Here is a 20,317-nt window from a genome sequence, read left to right on the forward strand (position 1 = left end):
TTGTGATCTTCATCGGTAGAAGATGTTCCACACTGGGAGCTTCTTAAACCGATGACATCACAGTCAAAACAAGCAAAGAAACATAAAAGAAAGACTCATTCCAATTCATGGCTCATAGCATGAGTTAAAATAGAAATGAAGCCAGTTCAGTTCTTTTTCCTCCCCTGAAACTCCCTCTATGCTTTGTGAAAAACTGAGAAGAGCAAAAGAATAGAGATTCACTTTCAAGGGAGTTAGAAAATGAAACAGGAGAAAAGGGCGGGGGTGGGGGGAAGAATAATGGAAGATGGGTGAAGAGAAAAGGAGAGAGACAGGGAGAGAGAGAGAGAGAGGGAGGAAGGGAGGGAGGGAGGGAGGGAGAGAGGGAGAGGGAGAGAGAGAGAGAGGGAGAGAGAGAGAGAGAGAGAGAGAGAGAGAGAGAGAGAGAGAGAGAGAGAGAGAAAGAGAAGCTCTGTAGATTAACTAAGAACAGTTCTGACAGGTTCAAGAGAAGTGAAAGAAGCCATCCTTGGATGCCACTGCATTGCTATGGACAGGGCTCACATACATGCCAGAGGCTGGATGTCTATCTGGAAGCATCAGATTTTTAGAGTTATTAATAACTGCACTGGGAAGAGGGAGTGCGGGTAAAGGGGCCAGAACTCAACCTAAGTTGGATCTGAATTGACATATCCTGCATGTATATCGAATTTTTAAATTTACAAAATGATCACAAATACCACCAATAACTCATTCTATATGCTCAGAAATCCTATGCACTGCACAAAAGAATTTTGTACATTTTCTTAATTATTATTTTTACAAGACAATTTATTCTCTTTTGGATAATGGCTATGATCTCACTCAGGTAGGAAATTCCCATTATGGAAACTCCATCCCAGGATATAAATTGGCAACTTTTCCATAACTTACAATATTAAAGAGCTGGCCAGGGGAGCTAAGAGGGTAAGTGATTTGCTTGGGGGTCACACTGTTAGTTTGCCTGAGGGACAGGATTTGAAATGAGGTTTAACTAACTCAAAGACTAGCTGCCCACTGCACCATGCTTCATCTCATACGCTATTCATAAGGAGGGCAGAGGGCAGAGAGGCCAACAATCCCAGAAAACTACAACTCTAGCACTGAGCTATTGGTGCTGTAGTATTGACCAGGCAATCTTTAGCTCTCTTGTGTTAGGGACCCCTTTGGTAGTCTGGTGAAACCCATGGACCCATTCTCAGAATAACATTTTTAAATACATAAAATAAAATTCATAGGATTACAAAGGAAACTAATAATAGTTACCACAATATTTTTCAAGTTCACTGACCCCAGGAATAAACAAAGAACATGTACATTTCAGATCTACTGAGATATCTCTTCTTCTATTTGTTTATTTAGAAATATTTGCCTCAGAAGCCACGGCCATTATGTTCCAGTCATCTTTAAAGTCATGCTACAATTTCATGGAAGACCCAATTGTCATGCTATTTAGACAAAGTTGGAAGCAGGGCAGAGAAGATCTTGCCACAGTTTTGACCACTGGTGTGACGGTCAAATAGGAATGAAATGATTTCAACACTTCACTCAACATTCAAAGCTACTGAACTCTTCTGCACTCTGTAAATAGTTCCAATTTCCCTAGCAGGATGATTCAAAGAACAAACTTGAATCCTTCAACCCCAAATCTAAAAAGATTACAATTTCTAAACCAAAAATTGGGACAAATGGCTTGGCCAAGGGATGTTCCATTTGCAAAGTCTTTTTAAAAATATACTTTCTTTCCTTGAAACTAGAATTGTTCTGGGAAAATCTAGGGCACAGAGTGACTGTATCAAAAGTCCATGCCCTAAATATCCCTAGCCTGGAAGAGTATTGGTTCTCGTAAAGAAAATGTTAAAATAACATTTACAAAGGGATCTTTATGGCTATAAAATACTGTCTTAAATAAGAGTCAGTGAGATTCTGTTCTGCAGACTCCCCAAAGTAGCACAGACCATAGCATTTCCCAGCTTTTACTTACCTCATGGACCTCCTTTGTTTTGCTCTATCACCCCCCACCACCCCCACCACAGCAACCAATCAGCAGCACTGCATTCCAGACAAAAAGTTCCTTCTCCAGTTTTTGTTCCTTGAATTTTCAAAGTAAAGCTCTGAATGAGTGAGCAAGTGGATTGGAATAGCAAGCAGAGTGGGGAATTTGTTTTCTGACCTGTGCACAATTAAGAATAAAATACAGAAATGAAAGTGAAAATACAGGTTATCCCAAAAGTTTAAGACTTTTGGGACACCCCCTAATGAAAAAGCTATATGACATCTATTTTATTTTTTAATTTCTAATTAAATGACTCAACTTAGTTTCTTTCCAAAGTTTCATCACAGTAAAAAAAAAAATAATAATTTAAATAAAGGATATACTACATATGTCTGTTTGTGTTTTTTAAGAACTTTGGAAAGGGACCTGTGATTTCTTTGGTGCACAGACCTCTTTGGTGAAGAAACACCTTCTATCAAACTCCCTCTATCAGACTAGAACCTGCTCTGCAACTTAGAATTTCGTAAAGTTGCCTGGGACACTGAAAGGTAACGTGATTTTCCTAGGGTCATATCCCAGTCCGCATCAGAAGCAGGCCTCGAATCTTTGTTTTCCAGATTCTGAAGCCAGCCCTCTGTATATTTATTCTGCCAATGAGACTGATATATGCATATGTGTGTATAACATGTATACATACATACAAATACACATGTGTGTGAAGAGAGAATAAAGAGAGAGGAGAAAGACAAAAAGAGAGAGAGAGAAGAGAAAAGGAGAAAGGGGGAGAGAGAGAGAGAAAAAGGGAGAAAGGGAGAGGGAGGGGAGGGAGGGAAGGAGAGAGAGAGGGAGAGGGAGAGAGGGAGAGAGAGAGAGAGAGAGAGGGAGAGAGAGAGAGAGGGAGAGAGAGTGCTAGAACTGTGTGAATACACATGAATTCAGACTTGAGTTCCAACTCTCATGATCTTCAAATTATTTAACTTCTCTAGACCTCAGTTTCCTCAAATGTAAAAGGTTTAGAAATGTGAAAAAGGCTTTTCTGATGATGAAATGAGTTAATGTTTATCAGGTGCTTTGAAACCCTAAATTATACAAACTATATATACTATATAATTAATATATAAACTACACAACTAATTATATAAACTATATAACAACTACTTAAGTTGTAATTAATATTAACAAACTCATTAATGTATTACATATTCGTAACCTTACATGTTATTGTGACCTGCTGTTAATATTAATAATTATTATTCTTTTTCTAGTTCTGGCTATGTCATTAACAACCTGTTGTTGTGATCTTGAGCAAACTACTTCCACCTTCTGGGCCTCGATATCCTCAGCTGGGGACTAGATGTTCTCTCTGGGCCTTCTCACTGCTCCTCTGTTAGGAGTCTAAGCTGTGCCTCGTCAAGAGTTCCCCAACTCCTTCAACTCTTTCATGCTTCGCACAGCATCACCCATGACTTCCTTTCCCTTCCAACCCAACTATCAGCAGGCTTGTTGGCATTTAGGATGAAGTTTCCTAGTTAGGACTAGTTATGATACTTAAGATCCAACCCTCCTTTGGTTATAATTTTCATATTCAAATGAAAATACTTAAGATAGGAGACAAAATAGAGAATGGGTTTTTTTTTAAAAGACATATTTTCTGTTATGCAAGTCTTCCTCTTTAAAATCTTCACCCTTCTTCCTACTGAATCTGACAAAAGCTGGAAGAAAGTTTATTAGTAAATTCCTGGAGAAATCATGGGATGGAAATACCCAGAGCTTGAATAAAGATAAATGTAGAACTTGTACACACTGTGAACTTTGGAAACTGGAATTATGTCCTGAAAATTATTATTATTATTTTTGGTCGCATTATGGCCTATTTTAAATAGGAACTAAGCATCTATACAAGCATCTGTTTTGTGTTGGCATAGTATTTGAATCTCATCAGATCTGTATATATGCCTTATATCATGTTAATTAAAATGCATGCTTCATTTCTCTAAATAAAAATCAGTATCCTGAAGACTTAAGGAACCTTGAAAGCAAGCAATCTGCCTTATACTCAGCAGTAGAATCGATTTTCATATTTAGGTATAAATTTAAATCTCACCACCACTGTACAAGAGCCATTTTATTCTTAAAAATAAACATGTTCTAAAATTTCACTAGGCACATGAATCAAAATATTTACACAATGATAACCATAGCACCTCATAATCAGATCACCAAAATAGGACCAACAGTTACTAATCCTAAAATTTCTCCTTCTAGAAAGGAAATCTGACAAAGGACTTCAGACCTTAGACATTTTTCTTTGCATGCCTAAGACTTTCCATTTAGACAAACAATCTAGAAAGAGATCCATTTCTATCCAGTTCTACTTGTTTATAATATTTTAATTAGCCCAGGTCATAGATAAATATCAAAGGCATATGTACTTAATTCACAAACACTAATATGAAGATGGTATGTAAGTAGATGATTTTTTTTTTACTGTTGTTCTCAGATACACAGTATAAAAGGGCTATATGGTATGAGTCATGGAATATTATAGTCTTCAAAAAATTAAGAATTATCCAAAGAATAGAAAGGTGCATGATGGGTGTGAGCAGGCTGCAATACATGACCAATCAGGGATTGCACAGAAGCAACACAGAAGTAAATTGGAAAAAAAAATAAGACAGTCAAGTAGAGAGAATAAGAGATGATTGATCAGCAGCATTACAATCCACTGTTGTCATCCTTTAAAAATGTGATGACACATAAATATTGGGTGCAACATTCTTTTGTCACCCATCCTCATGTAGGATTTATAGAAGGTGGCAAAGAATCACACAGAAAGGGTAGACATAGGGGAGTTTTAATGTGCATCCCTGAAGAAGAGACACAAGTCTTGGACAGCATCATAGATTCACTGGAAGAAGTATTTTGTGCCTTTTGAATAGTTTGACCAATCTTTACTCACAGAACACAGACATAATGTTCCTTTGAGATTATTCAAAATAAAAAGGAGTTGGAGGTGGAAGGAACGATGAGTTATTATAGGTCGTCATGGATAGGCTAAAGCAGGCAAAAAATAAAACTACTAATTATCACCTGCAATAATTATCACAGAATTATATATTTTGTCACATTAAGCTGGATTTCTAAGTTTTCCCCCCATTTGAATATGGGATCATTCCAGGTAACTAGAATTATAGATTTTATTTTTGTACTAATCTTCAACTTTACCAGATGGCAGATAATTATTTTGCTGGAATTCTCCCCAAATCACTATAAAATTACTTGTACTGTCAAACAAGAATCACAGAATTTGTAAATTGGAAGAGATCTTAGTGGCCATCTAGTCCAACCTACAGGCAAAAGAAATCCCAAAATCACATACCCAACAAACAGTCAAACAGCCTCTTTCAAGGGACTTTCCAACAGACTTCCAATAAAGGAGAACAACATGATATTCAGGGGAGAAAACAAAAATAAATTAATTCATCCAGCCCAATGTGAAGGCAAAGATTCTATCCATGACATGATCTTCATAAGAAAGAGGTCTAAAAGAATACGGTTTGTTCCTCGTAGGAAATTTCCAACTTTTCACCTATAATTCTCTATTCTCTTGTTCAAAATAATATCTTTTTTAAAAGGCTGTGTTTAATTCCTCTCCAGATGAGATATTTTAAGTCCCTGCTTTGCCATACAAGGGAGTCTAGGCTCTAAATGGCATGTTTTCAAATTATGTTAAATACAAAAAAGTATTAAAATTGCAAAAGACATGGAATTATACTCAAGAAAACAATTATGCCTGTTACAAAGTGTACTCTAAACTCAACTGTGTCTCTGTGGATAATCCCTGTGTTCACTACAGTATTTGCTAGAAGATTTGACATATTTCAATCGCTGGTGAGAAAAAAAGAGATAATGATTTATGGCAAGGATTTTATATGTGTGTGTATATATATGTAAATGTATATGCATATGCATAGGCACATGCATATGCCTATGCATATGTAACCTGGATTAGATGGAATAAAGCCAAGAGAGCATGGAGGATGGCTAGGAAGTCCTGATAACTATGAAGGAGAAATGAAATATGGACACCCAACAGGACAATACCAAAAAGCTATTAAAACAACTAATGTCAACCACAACTCTTCATGAATTATGGAAAACAATGCCTTCCGCAAAGGAGGCACTTAATAAATGCTTGTTAAACTGAACTGAAAACCTATTAGGAAAAGGGAATTGACATTTCTTCTGCCAATTAAGGCAAGAGGATAGCTCAAGACACAACATGGATTGAAAGGTGCTTTATATTCATTGTATTTTTTTAATTTCTTTCATGGTTTATTTAGTGTTCTCTCTTAGACTGCCTCCAAACAAACAAAAATCAGCTCCATCTTTTTGGTTAAATTAAGTGAATAATCAAAACTCCAATCTGGAACAATTCAGTTTCTGTTGAATGCCAGCTCTATAATAAACACCAAATGCCTGATGGACAACTTCCGATGCCTGGGGTTATATGGGTACCTCAAGCTCTACTTGCCCAAAAAAGAACATGTCCCCTCCCTAAATGAGGTATGCTTAACCTCAGATCCTTGTTTACTTTTTTTAATGTTGGTAGCTATATTTCAATAAAATTAGATTCCTTTTTAAAAGTATAGTTTCAGTTTATGCATTGAAAAATGGTATTTTGAGAAAGGATTCATCAGTATCACCCAACCTCCAAAGGAGCCCATGACAAAAAAGATAAAGAATGCCTGCACTATACCCAGCCCCTCCTCTAAAAGGGCCTATTCCTACTGAGACACCAAAATTACTCCTATCATCCACGTTCAAGACCTAGGAGTTATTCCTGATTCTCCATATCCAATCAGTTACCAGTTCTTGTCAAGTCTAGCAGCAGCAGCAGCTAACGTTTCTAGAGTGCCTACTGTGTGCCAGGCACTGTGCTAAGTGGTTTACAAATATTATCTTATTTGTTCCTCACAACAACCCTGGGATTATAATCCTCATTTTATAGATGAAGAAACTGACAGTTTAAGTGACTTGCACAGGGTCACAGAACTAGGGATTGTCTGAGGCTGGATCTGAACTCAGTTCTTCCTGAACACTTTGTCTACCATACCACGTGGCTGCCTCACACAAAGTCTAACACCACAAAGTCTGGCTGTCACTTCTGGGCCCAATTCACTGTTATCTGCAATGTCTGTCTTAGATACATGTACCGATCACACTGTACAATGGACTGTCCATTCAACAGCATGTCCTAAAATGAACGAAAGACATTTCTCACACTAACAAATAATGAGCTTAAATAAAAATATGCCAATAGATAGAATATCCCAGAAGAGAAGCAATGGACTTTGAGTCAAGCAATCTGAGTTTGAATTCCATATCTACAACTTAGAAACTGGGGCCTTAAACTCCATTGAGTCTTCCCATCTTCATTTATAAAATTAGAGTGACACATATACTACATACTTCACAGATCTGTTGTGAGGAAAAGTGATTCACAAACCACTACATACAGTACATATGAATATAATATCTCTGTTTTCTCAGTCTAGTAACTCTAGCAAAAAAAAAGGAAATAAGATTAGCTCAGCATGATTTATTCCCAACAACTGGGGTCATTGGGACCACAACTTTCTCATACACATTAAATGCTTCCAAACTACCCAGCTGATACTCAAGTTCTGCTGGAGATCCATGTTGAGCTTACAGGGAGTCTCAAGGATTTACTCTTTACATTTTTTTTTGAAAATCATAATAGCATCCCTCTGGTCTTTTGGTACCAATCCTGACCCCAGTAATCACAAGAAGAGACTGCAATTCTATCTGCCAGATAGAATTTGCTGGGTCTTAGAAGTTGATGAGGATGGTAACTTTACATATCGATATACTTTCTGACTGTGTTTACGCACGTCTTTGACTTCCTTACACAGGACAGAAAAGACGGAAGCAAAGTTGAGTAATTCTGCTTTGTCCACATCTTCTGTAAACATTTCACCATCTCTCTCAAGCAGCATGCCCTGTTCTTATTACTCAGAAGACAGTCTTCATCTGAAAATCTGAAATCTTTCCTGATCTATAAGCTTCTCTGTGACTGAAGAGAATACAATATTCTCTCCAAATGCCTTCCTAAACACCCCTTGCCTTGTCTTTATCAAGACAGCAGGGAACTTTTCACCAATTTTATGTGGGCTTTTCACCAAGAAACTATGCATTCTAGGAGGTAGCTAGGTGGTGTAGGGGATAGAGGGTTGACCTCAAGGTCTGGAGGAATTGAATTCAAATCCTACTAGCTCAGGCCCTAGGTACGTCATTAACCTTTCTCAGGCTCGGTTACCCCATCAAGAAAAACTAGGGGGACAGTCAGAACAGCTATTTCACGGGGCTGTTATGTGGATCAAATGAGATAACATATGTAAAACATTCTGCAGAGCTTCAAGTGCTACACAAATGTTGTCCATTATCACTATTCTGCTCCTCTTGTGTTCCTCAGCTTTCCTGATGCATGGTAGACTTTTAATAAATGTGTCATCAATGATTTATGAGGCTGGCCAACAAGAATTTCTATGAGTAACAAGTCATTCCTCGTTCACCTTCTTCCCTACTCCCTTATCCCTGTCTTCTTTGAAAGCACCAAAAAGCATCTGAGATGTCATAGGGGTGCCTGGGGAAACCCTGAATTGCGTCCAGGGAATGTTGGAGTGTTGGAATGTTGAAGGTGAAGGAAAGTTGTGAGGTGTGAGGAAGTGCGTATGGTAAAGAAGTGTGCCAAAGTAAAGAGAAAAGTTAATTCAATTCATATATTTATTAAGCACCAATTATGCCCCATTCCTCTACCAACATCTAACTCTAATGTCTCATCTTGGTGTAGTAGAATGGATTCCTAAGAACAGCAGCAGCATCGACTAACATTTACGGAGCACTTATAATCTCTTTTAATCGTCACAACAACCCTAGGAGGTGGGTGCTACACCTACCCTCATTTTACAGAGGAGGAAACTGAGGCAAACAGAGTTAAATGATTTGGCCATGGTCACCCAGTTAGTCGGTGTCTGGGGCCAGATTTGAACTCAGGTTTTCTCGACCTCAGACTGTACCATTTAGCTGCCTTAGAGTGGTGGAAGATTGTGCCATGAGAGTATTAAGATCTGGAAGGTTCTAACAAGATGAAAACCCCTCAGGTAAGGGCGAGTGACCTCAGGTCTGGCATCACAGGAGGCATTCTCAGTGGCACAACGGATAGAGCACTGCACCAAGGAGATCTGAGTTCAAATCGGGCTTCAGACACCTACTAGTTGTATGACAGTAGGTAAGTCATGTAACCTCTTCCTATCTCAGTTTCCTCATTTGTAAAAATGGGAATAATGAGAGTACCTATTTCCTACAGTTGTTGGGACAATGAAATTTTCTTGACCACAGGAAAGGTTTAACCCTAGTTGGGCCTTGGAGAAAGGAAAGGATTCAGTACCACTAACTGGAGAGGATGGCGCTGATCTTACGTGCTCAAACACTGAGACGATGGCAAAAATAATCTTAAATTTGTGATCCCATATTTTAGCTTCCTGCACTTCTCACAGCTCTTCATCCACAACTATGGAACACAATTAACACATTTGGTGATATGCATATTGCAAGAGTCTTCATGTACAAAGATATATCTCTGGTAATTGGAAGGGGTACTGGTAGTTGTTTTAAATCATGCCATGTGTTAGCCTGGGAGATTTCTCCCATTAACAACATGGCTGAGGGAAGAAACAAATTGAATATTCCTTCCCTGAAAATCATGATGTGAATTATAAATTTACCCTGGTGTGCCTAATTATTAAGACCTAATGAAAAGTGCTACCAAACATGGTGAGTTCTCTTGTCATTATAGTAAGGGTTTAGCTCAAGAACATATCTTTACATAATCATATCTCCTACATTGCTAATGTTCTCATTTCCTCTTATGGAAAATATTTAAATTTCCAAACATTTATCCTACTGAATCAAGTCTAATGTGCATATATTTGCCATTTATTTAAAAAATAAGTGATTAAATAAATAATGTTTGGATTAAGCAGGAAAGGAAGGAAGGGAGGCAAGAAGGAAGGAAGGAAAGAGAAAGAGAGAGAAGGAGGGGATAGAGGGAGAAAGGGAGAGAGGAAGAGAACGGGAAGAAAGGAAGGAAGGAAGGAAGGAAGGAAGGAAGGAAGGAAGGAAGGAAGGAAGGAAGGAAGGAAGGAAGGAAGGAAGGAAGGAAGGAAGGAGGGAAGGAGGAAATGCATAATGTTCAGCTTAAGTAGATATGAAACTCTTTCTCCAACTCAGTGTATGCTGAGAGTAAAACAATCTGAGGTATTCCCTCTATTTCTACTTCAGATTATAAATAGATACTGTGTGTGTATGCATACATACATATGTGTCCATGTATTTGGTGACTGTTGGTCACCATTTTAGAATGTAAAAGAAATCCCTAATGTAGCTCTATTAAATTTATTGCAACGCATACAGCACTTATTAAGCACCTGTATCTTCAGTGCTTAGCAAAGAGCTAGGTATATAGTAAATGTTAAATACAAGCTACACAGAATGTGATCAAGTTTCTGCCCTCACAAAGCTTACGATCTATGATGAAGCACAGCTGAGTGGAGAGATTGCTATACTTGCTAACAGGTTTCCAGGCACTCCTGTTCCCCCATTGCCTCAATAAAGTACTTGGATTTACTCTGAGGCATACTAAGTAAATTTAAGTTGTACCACTCACTCCTTTTTTTTTTTTTTTTTTTTTTTTTGCAGCACACGAGGAGAATACAAGTACAGAATGTTGCATATACTCTGAGATGAGATCACTGTCGGCCAGATTTGCTTAACCTATCTTTCCTAACATGGAAGATTCAATTTTATGGGCATGAGTATTATGTCCAAAAATCCCTGTTTCATAAAAACAAAAGAAAACAAAAAAACTTTACATAAATAAAAAAGAAAATACTACTGTATTTCTAGAAGCTTGGACTCAAACTTAAGAACCATCTAAACAGTTTCTATCAGTATTCAATTTCTTCGCTGAGTCATCATTTTGCTCATACGCACAAGGCACTATTTTCCAAGGCATTCAGATTTCTAACTGTTCGTCACTTATTTAATTACTCTGGCTTGCAGATGCCCATCAATTTGGGAACTGCTGAACAAGCTGTGGTATATTATTGTGAGGGAGTACTATTGTGCTATAAGAAATGACAAGCAGATTGATTTCAGACAAACTTGGAAAGACTCACATGAACTGATGCAAACTAAAGTGAGAAGAACCAGAAGAACATTGTCCACAGTAAGCAGTATTATGCAATGGCTGTGAATGACTTAGCTATTCTCAGCAATATAATGATCCAAGGCAATTCCAAAAGTCTCATGATGGAAAATGCTACCCACATCCAGAGAAAGAACTGATGGCTTCTGAATGCAGACCAAAGCCTACGACTTTTGACTTTATTTTTTTCATATTTTTTCTTGTATCTTCTTTCACAACATGACTAATGTTGAAATATGTTTTGCATGATTGCACATCTATAATGTATATCAAATCGCTTTGGAGTGCACAATTTTTTGAATGAATGTTTAAAATTGTTTTTACATGTAATTGGAAAAAATTAAAATTAATTTAAAAAAGAAAAAATAAAGATAAGTTTTAATTCCATGATTAAGCTAGTGGACATTAGAAAAGCTATGAAATTTCCCAAATGCAAGATAGCCAACTTTCTCCTACTCGCAGATCTGTCTGTACAAGGTGTCCCTAAAAATCGTACTGGAGTTTTAAGCTTATTAAATCTTAAACTGCACTAAGACTCATGGGATACTCCATAAAAGCATTTTCTTTAAAAACAAATTCTAAAGTGCCATTTAGGTAGGCTGGCAGTCTCCAACCTAGAAACAAGTGATGTTCCAATGATTTGTAAGGTTCGTTTTTGTTTTGGGAAGAGGTGGTCAGTGGTGAGGGGACTTGAAATAAATTTCTCCACAAAAGCAATGTTACAAAATAGGGAATGGGCTTCCAAGCTAGTCCACAAAAGCCTAGTTAACCCATAACGTGGCTCACGTATGGTGCTAACATTAAGTATTTGAGTTCTGGGAACTGGAAGCAGGAAAGACTTATAGAACATGGGGCTAAAGGAAGAAAAGGGGAATTTCCTTGATCCTTCCTGGGCACACAGCTGGCAACTTGCATGTGGCTTCTTCCCACTTCCTCTACTCCCCTGGTGCCAAATCATAGCTAGATATTCAAAGTTTTCTGATTAAGCCTAAAGGGGTATTCCTATTTCTTATAAAGGATACTCACTAACTTAACCTCGAATTGGTTAAATTTCAGGCACTGGGAGTGGGGGCATAAGGAAGCAGGATTCATTAGGCAGAATAAGAAAAGGTAACTCTTAGGTCATCAGTTTCAAAACTAATTTTTTAAAATGCATTTTTAAGTTCAACTGCCAAAAAACCCCACCATTTTAGGATCTGGCCTTTATTTTCTTTTAATAATCAAATCTGGAAGTGAATATACACATAGGAAAAAATTCTTTCAAATCTTCCAGCTCTTCTCTATGAAACATTATGGCACTGTATCCAAATGTATTATAAAAGATTGGATTTGCTTGAAATGTATGTAAAGGAAAAGCATTATCTGTTTGAAAAAAAAATAGGTTATTGGGAATTTCCAATGTTAAATCAGTTTAATGTGTTATTAACACTGGAATCATCAATTAAACGAAAGAAATTATATTTTCATTGATGTGTGAAGCTACTTCCATTCTGGAGAGCAAGTTGTAAATGCATATACTCCTCACTTGCTAGTCTGGTAGTCACATTATCATATTATTCAAATGTATCATTTATATGTAAACAGACAAGATGAATGTCTTTTCCATATGACAGTTTCTAAATGACAGACGCGCACATTATCCAGATACACCATGTTACAAATATTCATTCTATTGCATATTTTTAGGTAAACTGAAAAACTATTTTACTCTTAAGAAAAAGTAGTAGGCGTGAGTAAAATGCCAGGTCTCAAAGCATTCACAATACCAACAGCTATTCATGTAAAGCAAAACCTCCACCAAAGTCACTTTTATCTTTGAAATTACATGCTCTCAAATCCATCTGTGAGGAAGGGCACATTAATTATCATGGTTACATTGCATGATGCCACAGCTAAGTGGTGAAGTACTTCTACACAAATACCATATGTTTGTCTACAGAAAACGTAGAAAGATTAATTAAGAGTTCAAGTCTACGTCTCTGGGAAGTAATACTCCTGAACAAAATAAGTTCATTGCATTGTGTACTACACAAACTGGAAATCTTAATTAGCAGTTGAAATCAAGTCAGGAAAAAAAAAATTCACGAAGTCTAAATTTTAAGTACTAAATTTTTTTTCTTCTCACTGTTTCCCTAAACAAAGAAGCAACTGCTAAGTCCTAGGAAGGAAGGGTGCTTTTTATGTCTTTCTTTGATGTCACTGCCGTATGAAACTATACTCTATTTTCCATCTCTCCATGCCATTTCACTGATTCTCCATACCTGAAATACTCCCCTCCTTACTTTCATTCCCTCTCAGATTCATATCTCTCTCTCTCTCTCTCTCTCTCTCTCTCTCTCACTCTCTCTCTCTCCCTCCCCCTCTCCCCCATCCCCCCATCCTGACTGTCCATTGAGAGAGAATTCAGCTCTAAGATACTTATCATTCAAGTATCTAATATAAGGTCTACCAAAGCACCCATCCCTTTTGTAACAACAATCTTGGAAAGGAAGCCTATGTTACTATAAGAATGGCCTTCAACATTTGCAGGCTGAATTTCTTTTACTTACCACATATTCAAACACAAGTGTCAATGTCTCCTTGGTGTGGATGATGTCATGAAGTAATACTATATTGGCATGCTTTAGGCCCTTTAACAGAGAGGCTGCAAAACAAGATGGATAAAAGGACAAAATTACCTTACAAAAGCCATGTCTAGAAAAGGCATAAGCCATGACAAATTCACATGTTTCATGATGGTTTGGGTTTGTTTATTCAATTCAAAATTAATCAATCAACAATGCTAGTAAGTGCATCTCCATGTCAATCAAATAAGTGCATCTCCATAAGTCAAGAACAAACCAATCTTGAAGGAACAAGAACTGAATCATTTGATTTCTAGGAAAATCTCAGTGTTGGTTGATAAGTAAGACATTCATATACATTAATGTGACAAAATAAAATATTTTCTTTTGGATCAAATCTGTGATTTTACTTATATAGTGATTTTACTGGTATAAGGAAACTCCCTCTAGGCCTCTACCAAGGAGGATCAGCATTTCTTCTTCCACTTAAAGTCTTAGAATAGGAGTTCTTAATCAGTAGTCCAGAGGTCCATCTGTGAATAGGTTCAGGAAGTTTGAATTTGGATGGGGAAAAAAAAATATACCTTTATATTCATTAGCCTGTTACTAAAAATTAGCATTTCCTTTAATATTTAGAACATTATTCTGAGAAGGGTTCAGAGGCTTCACTGGATTGCAACAGGGGTCCATGGCAGAAAAAAGCTAAGAATCCCTGTCTTGGCATTGCCTAGAGGGCACAGGGAATTGAACAACTTGGCCCCAGGTCTTCCTCACCCATAGGCCAACTCACAAAGCCACATCACAAGTCACCATTTTAAATTCAAACATATACTTGGCAAAAAATTTGTGAACTCAAGTACTTACACACTAACCAAACTTTTGCCGAACCAAGTTAGATTATATTTATCTGGTTCTTTGTAAAGATATCAGAACTGCTAAAGGCAGGGCAAAATGCATAGGAAGGAAAGGAAGAACTGACGTAGACATAAAAGTTCTGAAAGTACATTTGCTATATTCTTATAGTAATCATTAATTTGAAGAATTTTTGTTACATTCGTCACTTTCCAATGATACTCCTCACCCTATCCCCTACAATACAACTCTCCCTTCCAACAAATAAGTCCAATCGGGCAAAACAAATCAATGCATTGCCCACGTCTGAAAACTATGTCTCATTCCATATCTACGGTTCACCACCTCTTGGCCAAGGTGCTTCCCCATCTGTCCTTTAAAGTCCCAAATGCTTGCTATGTTGATCAGTGGTCTGAATCTTGTTTTCTTTTGTATTGCTGTGGTTACTGTACAAATTATTGTCCTTTTCTGTTGGTTTCCCTCTGAATCAGTTCATTCAACTCTTCCCTAGTTTCTCTGAATTCTTTAGAGGCATCATTTTTTGCAAGGCAATGCTTTTCTCCATCGTTCAAATACCCATCTGTTCATATACTCCTCAAATAACGGGGACCCATTTTCCTTCCAATTCTTTGTTTCTACAAAAAATGCTGTCATAAACAAAAAGTCCTTTCTTTCTGTCACCAGTCTCCACAAAAGAGAAAACTAGACAAAAAGAGAAAACTAAACAGAATTCCTCCCATTTTCCATAGCATTAAGCATTTCAAGGGTAAAATCTAGGAGCTGCTTCTGGCTGCAGTATTTATTTTAGTGAGGTCATCCATCTTCCCTTCAGCCAGGAACAGAAAATTTCAGGGGAGTAAAACAAACAAACCCATCTCTGGAGTCTGTCTATGATTCATACACTGGTGAGGCTTCCCAGTAAGGTGTTAAATGGTAACAGGACCACGCAGCTTTGAGCAGTCATTCACTTACAATCACTTAAATTCAAAGGAAAAGAAAAATGACATCAACTAATCTCTCACAATTTAAAATTGATTTCCAATATGAAAGTAGAATGTGTATAAATAAATGATCATTGAACCAAAGCCAAGGTTTTAGAGTCAATTCCTCTCTGAGTTAATTTCTCGTATTCTATAGACTGCATGCTTAATCACAAGAAGGTACCTCTCAAATAAACAACCTTAGTCACAAGGAAAACTATGAGAGTCTAAGGATCTCCACCTGGAAACAATTCAAAGGAAGTTTCCTGCCAAAAATAAGACAGTGTTGTATACTGATAGGAGTCCCAGATTGGAAGTCCTAATTCTGCCCCTTAGTATTCTTTGAGTAATTAAGTTAACTCCTCTGGGCCCTTATTTCTTTATCTGTAAAATAATGTGGTTGGACCAGAGAACTTCTAAAGTTCCTTATAAATCTATGATTCTATGTATCAGAAGCATTATTTCCAAATACAAAAGGCAGAAAAAATAAATCCATAAAATCCACTGGAGAGTCTAAAATTCCAACGTAAAAGTTCAATTACTGAAGCTGCAAAAAGATCATTTATTCTTAGGAGCTTAAGATATTTTATATAATTTTAATATATAAATATGCTTATAAATATAATTGCATCATTGTAATTTTATACTCAACCAAAATGTTTTAATGAAAGCATTTACATGTGTGTTTCAACCAAGGACTATACCTTAATACAGATATTCAGAAAATGATGCATAGTAGTAATACAATGAAAGCAAAACATATGACACCTTGAAAGAAGGAAAGATTCTCAATGTCAGCTTAATTCACTTAGCATTGTTCATTCCCATAATTATTCAGTCTTGTTTCCTTTCATTATTAAAGGAATTCACAGCCCTTCACCAAGGAGGGATACAAGCAGCCATGGGCTCCTCAGACAACAGCTCAGACTGTAATGAGGGGACAAAATTCAAAGGTGCCCTATGAGGAAAGGGCTGTCAGAGCTGCCAAGGTCTTCCTGCATGGAGATCAGCAGCAGCATTCGTGATATCACCTTTGAAAACTAAGGGCCTTTTTCCTGGAGGTTAAGATTCTTTTCTTCCACAACCAGCTAAGGCCTTGAACAATATCAATTTGCAAAGAAGAATTAATAAGAGAGGGATCTAGATTGTCCTTTGAGGTCTCAGTCCAACACTTCAAGATTCTGATTCTCTAATGGAAAAGAAATAAATAACATGAGGTACATCCCCAGCCTGATGATACAGATTCATAAACACATATTTTTTAATAGAACATCATTTGTGGTCAAGTCAAAAGTGGCATGCAAGTTATCTATGACCTCAGGATAAATTCTGTAGACAAGCCCATTTGCTACTGGTTATAGGAGCAAAGATCACCCCACCCTCAGGTCTCTTTATCACTGGGTTCTTTTTCCCCTATGATCACCTCTCTGCCCTCACCACTTATCTCTAAAAGTTTCTCATATCTCAGGGGTTTGTCTTCATAACCAACATCTCCCAGAGTACCTAAAGACTAGGTTAGCCCTACTCTTTCCTTAAAATTACTTTCTACCACTACTCATCTTAGAAGATAGGGGGTGGAGTGGGGTGGGGTGAGGTGGGGTGGGAGGATGGGTCTTTCCTGAGAGTCAATAATAGGACAATTGACATACGGTAAACACAAAGCATTTCCCTTTTGTTATAATGCTGGCGCTCAAGAAATGAAATGTCCACAGCTATAATTTTTCTCCCAGATTCCTCAGTTAAATCATGTATGTTTAAACACAGATTTTAGGTTCTGGAAGATATCTATGCACACGTTTGCACACACGAATACACACACAGGGCCATATTTAGATCTGAAAGCGTGCCCATTTCCTTTGAGATTAACAGAATGCATTTTTACTCGGAAATGGATGAAGCCACTAATTTAAAAGCTGACACCGGGAAAATGGCACTCAGGGGCAGAAAACAGCCCAGAAAAATCTATCAACATCAGAGTATGTGACAGACCTGACTGACTTTGAAGCTGCCAAAGCAGCTGCCATTGGAGCTCAGTAAGGAAGGAGCCAGATATTCCAGCTCCTGCTGATCTCAATGCAAGTTAGTCTCCAGTGGACTGCCAAGGCGGTCCAATGATTATCACTTAGAAGCATGTTTGCCTCTTCAAGACAAATACTGTCAAAATAATATTTAAAGCAATCACAACAGTATCAGATATGCACGCAAAAGTCACTTTTGTTGTTTATACTGAATGCAAATTATGCAGTATTAATTTTCCAGCACTTTTGGACCTGCCATGAAATTTTAGGTAAACAGATGGTTAGCATTTTTAATTCACTTCCCTGGCGAGTTTTGAAAAGTTCTAATAGTACATGATGTAAGAGACTGGTAATTAGGGCTTGGGATCAATACTATTGCTTTGGCTTTCAGGCGTTGATGTCAATCCAGTACAAAAACTCTTAGAAAAGACAAATAAATCCCAGGACACTGTCGGCGATGGGTTGCTGCAAACTGGACCTGGGTGCATCTGGTGACTCCCCTCAGGCTGGTAGCCAAGCTGAAGGAGCCATCTCTACTTGGGGATCCATTCTCAAATCCATCCTCACATCACAGCGGGAAGAAAAATGTGAAATCATTTCTGACTGGACTTGGAAGAAATAAGTAATAACAGTATCGGCTCACTCTCTATTTTGCATCTGCAGCTCTGATTCCTTTGAACTCCATGAATAAGATGCCCCTCTCAGGATAAACTGACCACTAAAATCCCCTATCATGCAGTATAACTCAGTCTTGGATACTGAGCACCATCCCAACTCCCTCAGCCTCCTCTCCTCTCTAATAAGATTATTCAATTGTGTCCAACTCTTTGTGACCCCTTTTGAGGTTTTCTTGGCAGAGATATTGGACTGGTTTGCTATTTCCTTCTCCAGCTCATTTTACAGATGAGAAAACTGAGGCAACAGGGTTAAGTGACTTGCCCAAGGTCACACAGCCAGTAAGCGTCTGAGGGCAGATTTGAACTCAGGAAAATGGGTCTTTCCTGACTCTAGGGTTGGCACTCTATCTATAGTACCTACCTAGCTGCCCCAGATTGGGCAGGGGTGGCGGGGAGAGGGAGATTGAAGTCCTCCCAAAGCTTCCCTTTATACTCCCTGGTATCCTCTTCTAGTTCCTCACTCTACCCTCAGCTTTTTAGCTTCCTTTTGTATATAGCCTTACACCATAAGAGTATAAGCTCGTTGAGGGCAGGGATCATCTTTTTTTCTTATTTGTCTATACAGAGTTTAGCACAATGCCTGACACATACTACAGGCTTAATAAAACTTTACTGAATTGAATTAAATTGAATATAATTGCTTACCTTCATGTAAAGGCTAAAAAAAACTGACCCTCATTAGAACGAATTTTCGTATACATAAAACTCTTCCCCCACCAAAAGACATTTTTAACAGCCACTCTTGCAAGACTCTTTTCCACCACTTAAGAAATTTTCCTAGATTATCTATAGTTTTTAGAAGGACATTTGGCCCCACTTTTTCTCTCTCCATTCCTGCCTCAGGCCTGTCCCATGCCTTCTCCATAGTTACTATCGCAAATATTTTTCTTCCCTTCTTCACCCCCAGCCCAGACCCTGACTGGAATAGATTCTGTATACAGCCACAGGTGTACACGTTACCTCTATATAAAAACGTGAGCACCTTGAGAAAAGCACTCTTTGTCTTTTACCTCTAGCTTCCAGCACAGTGCACCACACATAGTGAGCGCTAGATAAATGCTTGTTGCTTGACTAGTCAACTGGTACCTTATTTAACGTTACCTTTCCCATCTCATATCGATGAGTTAAGAAAACACACCAGTTCCAACACCATAATTTCTCATATGCATCCCTTCTTCTCCACTTCCACTGCCACCAAATACCTAACAGTTCTTTCTACCTTTCTACCACTCCTGACCCAACCTAATTACCATCTTACTCTCCTGCCACTGCCAGAATGATCTTTCAGACCAATATACCCGGTCATGAATGTTTAAAGTACTTCCTACTAACTTGCTAAGTAAAATTAAAATTCATGTTTTTAAGTATCCTACGATAAGGCAACACTCTCCCTTGTTAGCTTTCTCTCCTATTAGTCTCCTCTATACCTGCTCTACCGAAGTTAAAACGGCTCCTGGATACAAACAACCTGCACTCTTTCACTATCAATATTTCTGTATGCACAGGTCCTTTTCATCTTTCTTTTGTCTCTTTGGTGTTTAAGTCTGCTGGTCACATAGCTGTATCTAAGTGCATACAGTGACTAATTCACAGCATCTCTAATAAGCACCCATTTCCCAGCAGTCCCTCCAACTTTATCATTTCTTCTTTTCTCATCTTTGTCAATCTAAGGGATATAAAGCAGAATCTCTGAGTGGCCTTACTTTGCATTTCTCTAATCATTAGTTATTTATGGCATATTTTCATGTTATTATGGGTAGCTTATATTTCTTTCTTTCAAAACTGTCTATTCACATCCTTTGATTAACTACTGGAGAATTCTTTTTAGTACAAAAAGTTTAAATCAATTACCTATACATCTTGCATATAAGACCTTTGTTAGAGAAACTTTCTGCAAAGATTTTTCCCCCTAGTTACAGGCTT

General features: G+C 37.7%; 1 protein-coding gene across 1 annotated transcript in view; it reads right to left on the reverse strand.

Moving 5' to 3' along the window:
• CDK14 (cyclin dependent kinase 14) overlaps window positions 1-20,317 on the reverse strand; it is a 657,433-nt gene that overhangs the window by 361,804 nt on the left and 275,312 nt on the right. Inside the window, exon 6 of the mRNA XM_036761007.1 lies at window positions 13,853-13,947. Coding sequence (XP_036616902.1) covers window positions 13,853-13,947 — 95 coding nt within the window. The remainder of the gene's footprint in view (window positions 1-13,852; window positions 13,948-20,317) is intronic.

Source organism: Trichosurus vulpecula, chromosome 5 (assembly GCF_011100635.1).
Source record: "Trichosurus vulpecula isolate mTriVul1 chromosome 5, mTriVul1.pri, whole genome shotgun sequence".
NCBI lineage: Eukaryota > Metazoa > Chordata > Mammalia > Diprotodontia > Phalangeridae > Trichosurus > Trichosurus vulpecula.